The sequence below is a fragment of the Glycine max genome, chromosome 13, assembly GCF_000004515.6.
Source record: "Glycine max cultivar Williams 82 chromosome 13, Glycine_max_v4.0, whole genome shotgun sequence".
Classification (NCBI taxonomy): domain Eukaryota; kingdom Viridiplantae; phylum Streptophyta; class Magnoliopsida; order Fabales; family Fabaceae; genus Glycine; species Glycine max.
The window spans coordinates 40,969,843-40,983,892 of NC_038249.2; the positions used below are offsets into that span (position 1 = coordinate 40,969,843).

At 28.8% G+C, this 14,050-nt stretch overlaps 2 protein-coding genes across 3 annotated transcripts; one reads left to right on the top strand and one right to left on the bottom strand.

Moving 5' to 3' along the window:
• Positions 1–1,674: 1,674 nt before the first annotated feature.
• On the top strand, positions 1,675–6,065 carry LOC100794318 (serine carboxypeptidase-like 51). Its single transcript, XM_003543396.3, has 13 exons — positions 1,675–1,989; positions 2,074–2,168; positions 2,536–2,643; positions 2,786–3,026; positions 3,189–3,232; positions 3,311–3,378; positions 3,500–3,605; positions 4,077–4,285; positions 4,375–4,444; positions 4,641–4,691; positions 5,028–5,080; positions 5,204–5,336; positions 5,795–6,065. The coding sequence occupies exons 1-13, from the start codon at positions 1,860–1,862 to the stop codon at positions 5,861–5,863; spliced, it is 1,377 nt and encodes a 458-aa protein (XP_003543444.1). The 5' UTR covers positions 1,675–1,859; the 3' UTR covers positions 5,864–6,065.
• Positions 6,066–9,447: 3,382 nt separating this feature from the next.
• On the bottom strand, positions 9,448–11,218 carry LOC100804910 (protein SENSITIVE TO PROTON RHIZOTOXICITY 2). Of its 2 annotated transcripts, XM_041008491.1 has the most exons (2): positions 10,864–10,955; positions 9,539–10,792 (listed from the first exon to the last, which is right to left on the bottom strand). In XM_041008491.1, exon 2 carries the CDS (start codon positions 10,736–10,738, stop codon positions 9,737–9,739), a length of 1,002 nt encoding a protein of 333 aa, XP_040864425.1. In that variant the 5' UTR covers positions 10,739–10,792; positions 10,864–10,955; the 3' UTR covers positions 9,539–9,736. The 2 variants fall into 2 exon arrangements, with proteins under 2 accessions (XP_003541979.1, XP_040864425.1); XM_003541931.5 differs by having other exon boundaries at positions 9,448–11,218.
• Between the last annotated feature and the right edge of the window lie 2,832 nt (positions 11,219–14,050).

The following is a 14,050-nucleotide window of genomic DNA, read 5'->3' on the forward strand; positions in this document are numbered from 1 at the left end:
TAATTCAATAAACTAATAATATAAATAAGAACTCGTGATAATCGTGGCTTCAATTATTAACGAGCACATGCAGAGCATTATCTCAAAATGAAATGTCGCTATAATTGGGAGTAGGGTGCAAGGACGGAAAGGGGACATTTTTATTTTCAAAATTATTTAATGAAATAAAATTTAAATTAATACTAAAAAAGAATAAGCCTTACGACTTTTAAAGTGAAAATTTTTTACGATTTTTTCTATTGAAGTGATAATTTTTTTTTTCAACACAACTTTAAAGTCATAAGGAATTATTTTTTCATTAAAGATGTAAAATACTTTATAACTACAATCTATTTTTTCAAATGGACTTTACAATTGTAATTGTAAGAGTATATATTTTTTCATTTACGACTTCAATTTGTAAACTTTTTAAGGTCATAAATTATTTCCGACTTCAAAATTAGAAATAACTTTTTATTATAATTATTTAACGAATTAATATATTTTGTTTTTTAGTTTTATTCAATATTTTTTTGTATTTTCTTAAATTGTTTTATTTAATATTATTTTACTAATATTAAGAATTATTATTTATTTTATAAATTAAAAAATAATATAAAAAAGTTAAATTTAAATAAAAATATTAAAATATTTTGTTACCAATATTAACAGATAATATTAATTTAGAATTTACCAAATAATATTATTTTTTAAAAAATATTAATTAATTTTTACCATTATCATTAAATAAATTAACAATTTCGTACAGTAGTATTAATTAATTATATTTTATAAATTATTTTAATATTAAAAACAAAAAATAATTTAGTAATAAAAGTAATTGTTAAAATAAAATCAACACAATACATTAATATAAAATAAACAATACAAATTAAACATAAGTATAAAATTAAAAAGTAAAAATAATTTATTCATCGACTTGTTTGTATAGATAATTAATATGATTATATCCTTCAGTTTTGTGCAAACGAATATTTCTTAAACCTATTTGAAATTGATTTATCTATTCCATTATCTATATGATTAGTAACTATCACTTTAAAAAATTAAGCATAAAATATGGACCTGAATATTGAGGTCATTAATATTTTTGTTAGATAAATATGTGTGTAGATTTTAATATTTCTATTTAAATTTAAGTCTTTTGTATTATTTTTTAATTTACAAAAAAATAATAATCCTTAACATAGTAAAAAATTAAAAATATAGAAAAATATTAAATAAAATAATATAAAAATATAGAAAAATATTAAATAAAATAATATACAATATATAGAAAAATATTAAATAAAAATAAAAAGAAAAATATACATTATTCATTAAATAATTAAAATAAAAAATTATTCATGCCTTTTCGTAAATAATTTACAACTTTAAAAAAATAAAAAATTGAAATGATAAATGAAAAAAATAAAAAATAAAAGAAAAAAAACACCCTTACTACTTTAAAGTCGTATTGAAAAAAAATTGTAAAAAATTTTACAATTTCAGTGAAAATAGAAAAATAATCTCTTACTGACTTTAAAGTCATATTGAAAAAAAAAATTAAAATCATCCAATATTTTACAACTTCAATAAAAAAGAAAAAAAAAGTTATAACATAATTTACGAATTTCAATTAAAAATAACAAGATAACGTATATCTTAGCCATGTCTAGATACTAATTTAAATTTGAACCCCAGCAAAATTATTAACGAGCACCATGATGCACAGTCTTATCTGAAAATGAAATGTCGGAAACGCTATACCCATGAGTCGTGCCCTTAAGGACAAGGATCACGACCACGACCACCATAACTTTTGATCCTTATAAATTGGCATACCCTTTGCTGCTGCTCTTTACCCATCCATTCTTCAAATGGAAAAGCTCCATGCTTCTGTGCTCGCCCTTGTATTCCTTCTTGTCATACTATTTCAGGAAGGATTGGTAACATGTATGAAGAATGAAGACGGATCAGAAGAATGGGGATATGTGCAAGTTAGACCAAGTAAGCCAAGTGCCATTACATTACACTTCTGAAATTTCCACTGTACATGTCTTACAAGTGTTTTATTTCATCAATTTTTATCAGAAGCCCACTTGTTCTGGTGGCTTTACAGAAGTCCATACAGAGTGGAGAATCCCTCCAAGCCTTGGCCAATCATTCTCTGGCTTCAGGGAGGACCAGTATGTATTTTTTCAGACAAAACCTATTAAACCTCTCACATTGGTTTTAGTCCATGGCTTTCATAATTGTCATTGAATTTTTCCTTTTAAATTTGATTCAATGAATTATTTTGGACCAAGATGATTATAATTGCCAAAGTCAGATATTAAATTGACATATCTTTAAAATTGTGATTTTATATTCTGATTTTTCTTTTTCGATGTCAACTGCATATTTAGTGAAAAAATGGTATAAGATGTAACTATGAACAATTGTCTACTTTATTCTCACTCTAACAAACATTTCAATGCTCATTTTTTAAATTGGGCTACGATATGAGTAAAGAATAACCAAATTCTGTTTTTATGGCATGAATTTTCAATACAGGGCTCTTCAGGAGTTGGGTTTGGAAATTTTGGAGAGGTTGGTCCTTTGGATGCTAATTTGAAGCCACGAAATTTCACATGGTTGAGAAAAGCAGATCTCTTGTTTGTGGTAACTCTTTACTCTAATTTTTATTTCCCCTGAAGCAGATGATTAAAGCGCCTATTTAATTTTGCATTCTAATGTGCTTCTCACTATGGTTCTCATCATTGATCATTCAATGCTGCTCATGTTATACACTTATAATATATAGGACAACCCAGTTGGAACCGGGTACAGTTACGTGGAGGATTCCAATCTCTATGCCAAAACAGACGAAGAGGCAACCACAGACTTGACAACATTGTTAGTTGAATTATTCAACAATGATGCAAGTCTCCAAAAGAGTCCTCTGTTCATTGTGGCAGAGTCTTATGGTGGCAAATTTGCTGTTGCTCTTGCATTATCGGCTCTCAAAGCTATTCAACACGGAACATTGAAGCTTACACTTGGAGGTATATATTCCTTCTAGATTAGCACCATCCAAGTCCCAATACAAATAACCATTCTTATATATCAATATGGTTAATTTTGTTATTTTTACCTTAAATAGGTAACATTCATTAAATGTATGAAAAAGTGTATGATATTTTAGTAACTATATTTTTCTTATTTAGGTGTGGTATTAGGAGACACCTGGATCTCCCCAGAAGATTTTGTGGTAAGTACAAGAATTGTTGTAGTTAAATGTTAACACTTACAGCTTTCACAATTATAATATTTCAATTCAATCTTGAAGTTTTCATGGGGTCCTCTGCTTAAAGACCTATCTAGAATTGACGACAATGGACTGCAAAAAGCAAACAGGTACATCTTTTTTTCCATCTTCTCAGTAGAAAATGTAGGAGTTGGACTACAGTATTATATAAGATATATAAGATGTTCATTTTCTATGTTATCTGATAAATAAATACATTTTTCAAAACAGTATAGCTGAGAGGATCAAGCAGCAACTTGAGGCAGGTCAATTTGTTGATGCAACTTACTCATGGGCTGATCTTGAGAATGAGATTGTCGCTAGCAGCAACAATGTGGTACTATAATTTTCCTTCATCATGTTTTTAGTTAATCACCTAAAACGATATCTCATTATAATCCACAATGCTTTGAAGTTTTGTTGTGTTGGAGATTCATGTTAACCAGTGATTGACTACCCTCACCTCATGAGCTAGATTTTGTTGTTAAGTTAATCCTGAATCCAAATTCTTAAATGAGAATCAGATCCTAACTTAGCGATTATTGTTAAGCTTGTCAGGTCACTCGTTATCTAACCGTTACAACGGGCCACATGTAGATGCTTAGATCTCCAAATTTCATGTTGGAGATGTATAGTTCTCAGCTTCAGAGGGATGCTGGAAATCCTACATGGACTATTGTATATTGTATATAAATAAAAAAACAATTCTTGTCATTAACTAACTTTTGAGGTTGTGTTAGATTCAAAACTAAATTCTTAAAATGTTCTGTGCCACAGCTCCTAAATTTCTTAACTTTGGATATTCCAGGATTTCTATAATTTTCTACAAGATTCAAAAAGTGATTCGGACACCTTAAACGCAATGGAGCTGGGATTATTCAAAGAAGTATCAATGATGCGATACTCCAAGTATCTTAGTTCAAAGACTTCATATCTTGGCAGTGAGGATGATGATCTTGAAAGATTACTAAATGGTGTCATAAGGAAGAAGTTGAAGATCATTCCTGAGAATGTTACGTGAGTTCATAATTTCTTTGAATTAAAAGAAAATATAGCTCAAATTCCAATTCAAATCCGTGATCTCACAGCTTCTGTGATGATGACAGGTATGCAGTGCAGTCCTTGGATGCTTTCGAAAGTCTAGTACCTGATTTTATGAAGCCAAGAATTAGTGAGGTAAGAAGATAATAATGTGTTAAACAATCTGATTAGTCGCTTCATTAGTCATTTTGGGCTTAAAGTCGAATTGATAATGATATTCCATGTACTTAAAAAATAATTAAAATGGGTATTATATATATATATATATATATATATATATATATATATATATATATATATATATTTGATGTCTCTAATTTAATTTTCTCAGGTTGATGAGCTGCTGGCTCTTGGGGTCAACGTGACTGTGTACAGTGGGCAAGTAAGTGTCCCTTTCCCCAACATTGATGGCAGGAGACTCTAAATTTGATCCTACTTATTCACGTTGTTCATTCCAATTGTTTTGACATAGAGTCTTGGTTCAAAACAGCGTTGTTCATCCCATTGTGTATGGGCTCAAAAAGTATCATTCATCCCAAATTTGTTTGTGGTGTGATAAATGATAACAATAAACTTGAAATATACATGAATGATTAAGATTAAAAGTTAACTAATGGTTAAATAATTACGTAAAAAGTTTTGTATATTTATCTTTTTAATTTTAAATAATTACATGTGTTCCTTCATGGGATTATTAAAATTTGTGTGATTATTATAGGTGGATCTCATTTGTGCAACCAAGGGGACTGAAGCTTGGCTTAAAAAACTCGAGTAAGCAACTAATATATCCTATAATATCTATCTAATATATGCAATTGCAACGTTTCAAGATTGGTGAAAGCAAACATCAACGTGCGTTAAGGTGTTTTCCCTTTTTTGTGGTCCATTGTGTAGGTGGACAGGGCTTCAAAATTTCTTGGAGAAAGACAGAACCCCCCTCTACTGTGGAAGTGACAAAACGACCAAAGGGTTTTTTAAGTCATACAAAAACCTACAATTCTATTGGATCCTTGGAGCGGGTCATTTTGTAAGTGAACATCATTCATAGCCTTTACATGACTTAAGCATATATTAAACTCGGAATAAGAATAAAATAAATAATATTAGTAGTTAATAAAAAATTAACAGTTGATATTTTAACACCTTCATGGCTTATTATATATTTGTGCATATAACACATTGTATATGTAATATGTGCATATAATATTAACTGTCAGTTTTGTCATCTACAAAAGTATTTAATATTAATAAATGTTTTTTTCTTAAAAATAAAACTCAAACGAGTGGCTCATAATAATAATCTTAACGGAACTATATATAATATAGTTTTGTATTGAAATATATAATAATAATAATAATAATAATAATAATAATAATAATAATAATAATAATAATAATTGAGGTATTTGTCAAAACATCAGGCGTGCCTTAATTTGATTTTCTTCTTTTGTCTCAGTAATTTATTTGGTTACTCAATTGCCGCAGGTACCTACTGACCAGCCCTGCGTAGCACTGGATATGGTGGGTGCAATTACACAATCACCAGCGGCTTGAGGATAATATGCACCGAATGAAATAAAATATAAAATTGTACAATTAAATAAACACTAAAATAAAATCACCCAGATAATGGCTATGAGGTTTATATTACGAGTTTTGTCGGGTATATTCAATTTTTTTTTTTAATTTGGGCATATCTATGATGTTAGGTGTAGCAATGATGATAAGTAATGACTAAAATTAAGTTTGAACAGCATGTTTGGAGTGGCCTTAAAAATACATGTGGAGTAATATTTTAACGTCCAATCAACATTACAGTAAACTACCGAAATAAAAGTTGGCACTTAGCAATAAACAATTAATAACTTTTTTATAAGTGATGGCTTGGTCTCGTTTTTAATCAAGAGCCAGATTAAATATCTCTCACTTTTCCGATATCTTTTTCTGGCTCTCTTCTCCGTCTCCTCCATTTTCTTTATTGTCAGCGTGAGCACTAAGGGTGAAAAAATAAGCCAAACAACCAGCAACTTACCCTCTTATCTTCGTAAGGATTGACTTACATATGACTTAGTGCGTATTTGGAGTGTCCATCCCAACATACATTTATGTCAAACTCTTTAACAGTTAATACATGTTCAACTTTATGTCACTTATCCTAACCGTTAAAACAAATACCCTTTCATTGTGGGCTAACTTGTTAATAAAAAAGATTAGTCTTATAATTTAAATTCTAAGTAAATCAATTTTTTAAACATATAAATTATACTTTAGACTAAAATAAATAATTTATATTGTGATACAAATTTATTTTTAACTACTCATATTTTTTTTTCAAAAACATTGAAATTCAATTTAAAAATATATTGAAAGATATATATGATTACGAATATCAAGCAAACAAATTAGATAAAAAAAGTGGGTTAAGATGTTTTTTTTTATCTAGTTGTTAAATTAAATTAAATGTTCAATATATAAAATTAGAGGAGGGATAAAGTTATTCTAATAGTAATTTTTTTAGAATTATTTCTCACTTTCACCCTTTATTTTTTTGAAATTTAATTATGATAATAATTCGTTAATATCAACCATTAGATATTAAAAAAATTTAAAAAAGAATAACTCTTTTTAAAATTATTTTTAGAATAATTTGATCAATCATCCTCAAGTTATAACTACACTATTTGGTAGGAAGAAAACTAGTACGAAATACACAAATAGAGAAATAGAGAGTGAGCACCAATACCCTTCTTTTAAATAGAGCTTAATTAAAAAATTAATAGTATCAAACAAGATTTAACTGAAAAAGGATTTGTTCAATTTTATGAAAACTATTTTGTTCTAATTAACATTTTTAATGAGATTAAGATATGTTATGTGACTTGATAAAAGTAATAATAACTCTTGCATGCCTATATAAAAAAATAACTCTTGCAATGTTCTTATTAAAAAATTACTAATATTTAATAATAATTCTAATTTTTTTTATTTAAATAATTATTAAAATCAATATTGTAGAAATAGATAATAGAGTGAAAGTTTATTGTTTTCCTTTAACAATATCCTAGATACTAGATATAGCCAATCGACAAAAGCTGAAATCAGTGGAATTGGTGATGCAACTTGGAGGTATGAAATCATAGTCTCCCGTCTCCCATAAAACCAAGTTAATTAATCGAGAAATAGGGTTATACAACGATAATGTTTACACCTTTAATAACAATTTATATTTTTATTGATTTTTTAAATAATTATTATAAAATAATTTAAATGATAATTTGTGATTGAATGATGTTGTAAAATTATTTTACAACTCTTAGTATATAAACATTAAATTTTAATTAATTTATATCACAATTTCGTTTTACAATAATTTGATCCTACGAAGGATTTTATACAAAAAGCGACGAAATTTTATTTGACCAAATTAATTAAGTACCCACATATGCATGGTGGATTGAAGTAAAAAAAGGTAATTAATTTCCAACAAATTCGTGTTACTCCGTAACTAATGTTTTCGTCCAGCTTATCTTTTTAGTCTTCTTTTCGTAAACGGTGCCATACTGCCATTACATCCAATAAAAAATATTTTGTAATTTTTTAACCAATTAAACTAAACTCATTTGATAAATATTTTGTAATTTAGTGTATATATATAAACAATGATATAAAAATATCTGCTACAGTAATTATGTGTAAAAATACATCTGTAAGAATAATTAGCATTGTATTTCAACGTGATGAAATTAATGAAGTGTTTGGAATTAGAGTGTATTTTCAATTATATATATAATTGATTATAATCAAAATCATTCTTTTTGGTAATTTGTTTGAAAAGAGATTTCAACAGTTCAACATAGTTAATTTTGTTTGGATATAACAAAGAAAAACCAGCTTTCATATATATGAAAAAAGGTATAGTATGAATTGAAAGGGAAAACATTATTAAAAAATCTGAGGATAACTTAGAGATAATTTTGTTAGGAGAAAAAAAATCATATAAGCTTCTACACCAAGATGTCTATAAAATATAATTTTTTTTAAATAAATGTTTTTCTTCAATTTCAACCAATGTCGATCACCAACGTGAGCCAAAACAGTGAAAAAAATAGAAAAATTATTTCCCTCAATTTATATAACTATATAACTATAAGACTTCTTGGATACACAATTATCATTAGCAAACACTAGACAGATAGCAATGACATCTCTTGAACTATCTTTACTTAATTTACATGTCACATGTTATATAGTTTATGCACAAACTTTGTATACAACATTATTAATTAGTCCCATGAATAGTTATAGTTCTTCCACACACTGTACAATGTTAGACAACACCAAGGAATTCCGACAAAACTGATCTAGTGAGATTGTCTTAAGGTATGTTCACATTTAAACAAGTATATCACTTCACATGAAAAAGTTCTATATGAAAAATTGCTCGTTTATCTTGTCTCCACTGCTATAAACTTTTTCTTTTTTAACAAAATATTTTGGTTACAATATATGCTAAACTATTAAATTAGTATAAGCATTATACTCTTACATAACAATATGACGTTGCATATATATATATAGGACTTTTTCAGAGAAGTGTTATATGGATTTTATAGTGATTTAATGGTACAGCGCACTTATTTACTCTCTTCAAAGGAATATAATTACTGAGTAATATGCAGAAAACACCACTCAGAAAATAGAGAGGGTATATCTATAACAAGAACATGCTAGTGACCTAAGTTATGGATCAATTAAAGAAATACCGCTCAGGAAGTGCAAGACAAAATACTCTCCCATCTTCATTCCAAGATCCAAGAGACCCGTGCCATCGCCAGTCTATTGGGGCAAACGGTATGTGGCGAGACCAGATATATATCAACAATGCACGCACAAAATCACAAGTACGAATATATATAGAAACTGCACCTAAACTTATATTGATGAAAATCTAAAGGAGATTAAATAACTAGGTTGTTTTTCTTGTGAACTATATATATACACAATATTAATGTATGAAAGAAAGTTTAATTTCTATATTGATAGCGTAATTTTAATTCATCAAACACAGAAAAAGTATGAAGGAAATACAAGTTGTAAGAATATATATAAAAGAAGACAAAAAAAAAACAAAATGAATTAAACTTTTGTAAGTTAAAATTAACTTACATATATACATGCTATTTTTTGAAAAATTTAATTACAGAACTTCTATAAAAATTAGAATACACAGGTTAATTTCAACTTATTTATTTTACATTCTCTTTTAATTTTTTTTCCTATAAATTCTTAGAAAAGTTTATCTGAACATATATATATTAATAACATTTGCCATAATAGCATTGGTTCATGAAGCTGGGAGAGCACCTCTGTATGATCAATCATGATAGATATATAGAGACATAAACATCATCTTGAGCTATCCTCAATCTACATTTGCAATGTGTGCTGCTGCTCTAATTTGGCCGAGAAAGAGAGAGCATTACTATTGTTGATAGCTGCTGCTGGTTGGTGCCCCACGAACAAAGCCACATGACCCATAAGCTTGTCTTTTCTAGAAAACGAGGTTCCACACGTGCACTGCCACTTGAGATCCCCACAGTGCTTCTCATGTGTCCTCAGATCAGAGAGCACCGAGAATTGCTTCTGGTTGCACCTCTTGCACACGTACATTTTGGGGCAATGGCTTCTCTTGTAATGGTTCTTGGCACAAATCATTGACTTCAAAGGCTGAAACTTGACATGTCTCTGGTTCCACCTGCACCCTTCTTGAGGACACGAATACTTTGGCTTCACAGTACTCATCAAACACTCTCTTCCCCCTTCCAATAAGTTCCCTTTGTTCTTAATTGGGTTACTCAAAGCAGCATTGGTCTTGTACTCATCCCCATGAGCCCTCATGTGCATCCTCAAATTCGCATCACGCTCGAACCCTTTGCCACAAACTTGGCAATAGTGAGTGTACTTAGCCAACAAATTCGCAGCATCCAATTCAATTATATCACTATTCATCTTCGGTGAAACCCCTCTATAGTACCCTTCTTCTTCATTAGGTTCATGTTCATCCCTTCCTCTACTAATAATATTGTTTTCACTACTGATATTTGCAACCTTACTAATATTGCTATTGCTATTATCAATGTTATTGTTATAGCTTTCAGTACTAAACCAGTCAAGTGTCTCTGACTCAGTACTAGAAAACAAACCCTGATGGTCACTAATATTATCTGAGCCTATGTTGTTACCAATTAGTACACTTGTATTTGTGCCAGAATTATTATTTGAGTGAGGCAACAACGACTTGTTCTGCTGGTGCAATTTGTTAGTAGTACCTGGAGGGGTAGTGAGAGCCATCTGTTGGCAGGTGAACATCATTGATGTGGCAGTGACTATGATTTCTTGGATAATGGAGTTCATGCTGGATATGGCCATGGAAGTTGGCTCGGGAAGGCTTTGATTTGGCGAGAGAATAACACCTACCAGGGTCTGCACCTCACTAAGCTTGTCCTTCAGAATAGAGAGATTAAAGAGGAGGGAACTAGAGTGTGAAGTAGTACCTGATGATCCTGATTCCTCAGAGGGTGACACAAAACCTTCCGGGTCAGGGAACATCTGAAGCCCTTGGTGGTGGACACTTGGGAAGCTAGATGTGGCCCTTGAAATCATTGAATTGCTTCTTTAATTATCTTCTTCCAATAGTACGTACTAGCTAGCAAGCTACCTGTTTTCTAAAGATTGGTTCTTATGAGTTTCTTGATTAATTGAAAGAAAGATATTATATATTGAGAGAGTATATATATTCTTAATTTGTTTCCTTTATATGAAATCGCAGAAGCAAATTAAGCACTAAACATATATGATGTATATCACGATATGGCATCATCATGATAGTGTGAGAAATAAGAGAGAGAAGTCAACTGGGAGATATAACATGAAGTTCTTTCTTCCCCAATTACGACCTCCCTTGTATGTGCCCAATCTCAGGGTGGGGCCATTCTTTATTCAAAATTGAAAAGAAATTGCAAGTGACAGATACTGACCAATAAGGCATAACTTTATTGGACTTCCCGGCATTAAGTTTAACATGCATGTTGTATTTTTATATTATAGGTTGCTTAGATCTGTAAACCCTATATGCTTCTGTCTGTCTTCACTCCTTCATCGGACTAAAGAAATATTTTTCTCCTATATTTAAATATATTTTTGGATTATGTAAACACAGCTAGATTTAATTTTATAATTTTTTTATATATTAATCTTTAGTCTCTTTAAATTTTAATTTTTTAAAAAGTTATTTATGTCAGTAAGTAATTATAGCATGACATGTGTTTTATTGGCCAAAGAACCATAAAGTCTCATATCGAACATATAAAGACAAGCAAAAATATAATTTGTATGAAATTTTAGGATGATACACCTCTTATGTTTTTTTGGTTCTACTTGTTAAACTTATAATCAAATCAACCTCGGGTCTATGCTCTATTTTTGTTCTTGTTCTGTGGTTGAACTTGTAAAGAGTATTGGAGAAGTAGTTTTTTTAGGTTAATAACTGCATTGGCCGAACTGGTAACTTAGACATTCTCGCCTTGGTATTGGGATAGCTAGGTAACTTAAGCTCGTTAATCAGTCAAAGAATGATCTAATGCCTACACAAGAGTGTTTAGATAAAAATTACATTAAATGTAACTAGTTTTTGGGTCTATTTGTATACAAGATTAGATATACTTTTAAGAGTTTTTCTATACTAGATTTTTTTTTGTATTATTAATATAAAAAACTCTCAAAAACATTTCTGACTTATAAGCCAATGATCATTTATCACAATGAGACAAAAACTTGCTTCTTAGTTTGATGCATTTGAATGTGTGTGTTTTCTTTTAACAAGTTTCTAATTGCAATCTAAACACACATTAAGTTGTTGACCTCTCGTGCTTGGATAAATTGGGTGTACACAGCTTAACTAGTTAGCTTGTGGAGGATCTGAAAGTGGTAAAAAGGAAATGAGATCAAATTATTGCTAAGAATAGTAATACATAAATTATTTTTCATATTTTATGTATCTTATCAACATCTCTCATATTTATCTCTATTTCTCTCATTTTATTACATCATAAATCCAAAATCCTATCATACCTATATTTTTTCTTTTATTATTCAATCTCTAGGTGTTAAATAATACATTAAATATATTCACCAATCATTTTTCTCCTGCGAATCAAACCCACCTCTAAAGGAAAAAATAATAATGTATAAAAGACACAGTGCACAAGTAAGTTCTAGTTCCTTCCTAACTTAGAACATCTAAAACACCACTTGAATTGATCATCAAAATATTTTTTGCATGTATCGATACCCATCTTCGAAGGATCAGATCAAGTATTTGAAATAATAGGGACATTTGCACGTATCTTTACACTTAGACGAAGTAATACCTCAAATTTTTGTTGGTAGAATTAACACAATGAAATGCTTGTGACATAGTCACATCACCGTGATAGATTTTTTTTTAAAATTAAAAAAAAACTGAAAAAAAAGTTAAACTATATTTATTGAAAATATATTCAATCTTTGTACACGTTTGTCGTCCTTTTTTTATTCGTTTAGGTTTATCTAGTCAATCTATGCGCTAAGTTTGAAATTTTCGTATGGAAAATCTTATTCGAAAGACATGTCAAAGCACCATGCATGTTTTTTCGATTGGAAAATTCAGCCAGCAAGCATGCATCATGGTGGCATGACATGAACTTACTCCTACCCATTACCAAAGCCAAACAGTCAAAAGACTCAAAACTCATGCGACCTTGCCATCCAGGCCAGCTAATTATCCATATCAGTCAGTCCATGCCTTTTTTTTTTTTATCTCTAGAAATAAAAAAATATTAAAAAATTTATAATAATTCATACATTATTTTCAAGCAGTTGAATTAAATTTTCTTAACAGTTCATATCATTTTCTTATTCCTCATTTGAAAAAATTTTAAAAAATATTTTTTCGGATGCAAATTCCTTTTTTCTTTTAAGTATGATATTTTTTTTTACGAATAATATGAATGTAGTTATATGTATGGTAAGGAAATTTTTTTATACAATCATTCAATAGAATTTGATTATTTTATCATATCCTCCTATTTATTAATATGATATGATAATAGAATATAGATTCTTATTAGATATATGTATACAAATATTTTGATGCATAAATAAATTCTATAAATATTCTCTAATTCATGGTTAGAAATTATTATTTTCGTAGACTAGCTTTAGCTTGTAAGGATCAAAATGAGTTAGATTAAGTCAGGCTTATTAATTTAAATTAAGATTAGTTTCTGATCTTTAAGGGCTGTTTTATATATATATATGATTAAATATTTTTTAGTCTTTTAAATTTGGATAGTTATTTTTATTGGTCCCTCAAATTTTTGAAAAATTACTTTTAATCTCTCTTTTATTGTGTTAATGATGTTACAAATATGATTAAAAATATTAAATATTAAATAAATTTTGAGGAACTAATAAAAAATGATTTTTTTAAGGACTAAAAAAATAATTATTCAAATTTAAAGTAATAAAAATATATTTAATTCTATAAAAAATGTTAGATAAGTTTAACTTATTTTCAAAACTTAGGATTTGAAACCGGGATGGGGAGCAACTTTATATTTTCTCATTAATAATAATAATTCAATTTAATATTTTTTAATTATGTAATGTATTTTTAGCCTTAAATAACTACAGATTTATCCT

What these genes read in the sequence shown, in the direction of transcription:
- LOC100794318 (XM_003543396.3), top strand. Translation starts at nt 1,860, where the DNA reads ATGGAAAAGCTCCATGCTTCTGTGCTCGCCCTTGTATTCCTTCTTGTC. An exon ending in TCTCCCCAGAAGATTTTGTG is followed by an intron (nt 3,233 to 3,310) that starts GTAAGTACAAGA and finishes TCAATCTTGAAG; the next exon opens with TTTTCATGGGGTCCTCTGCT. An exon ending in TCCTTGGAGCGGGTCATTTT is followed by an intron (nt 5,337 to 5,794) that starts GTAAGTGAACAT and finishes CAATTGCCGCAG; the next exon opens with GTACCTACTGACCAGCCCTG.
- LOC100804910 (XM_003541931.5), bottom strand. Translation starts at nt 10,972, where the DNA reads ATGATTTCAAGGGCCACATCTAGCTTCCCAAGTGTCCACCACCAAGGG.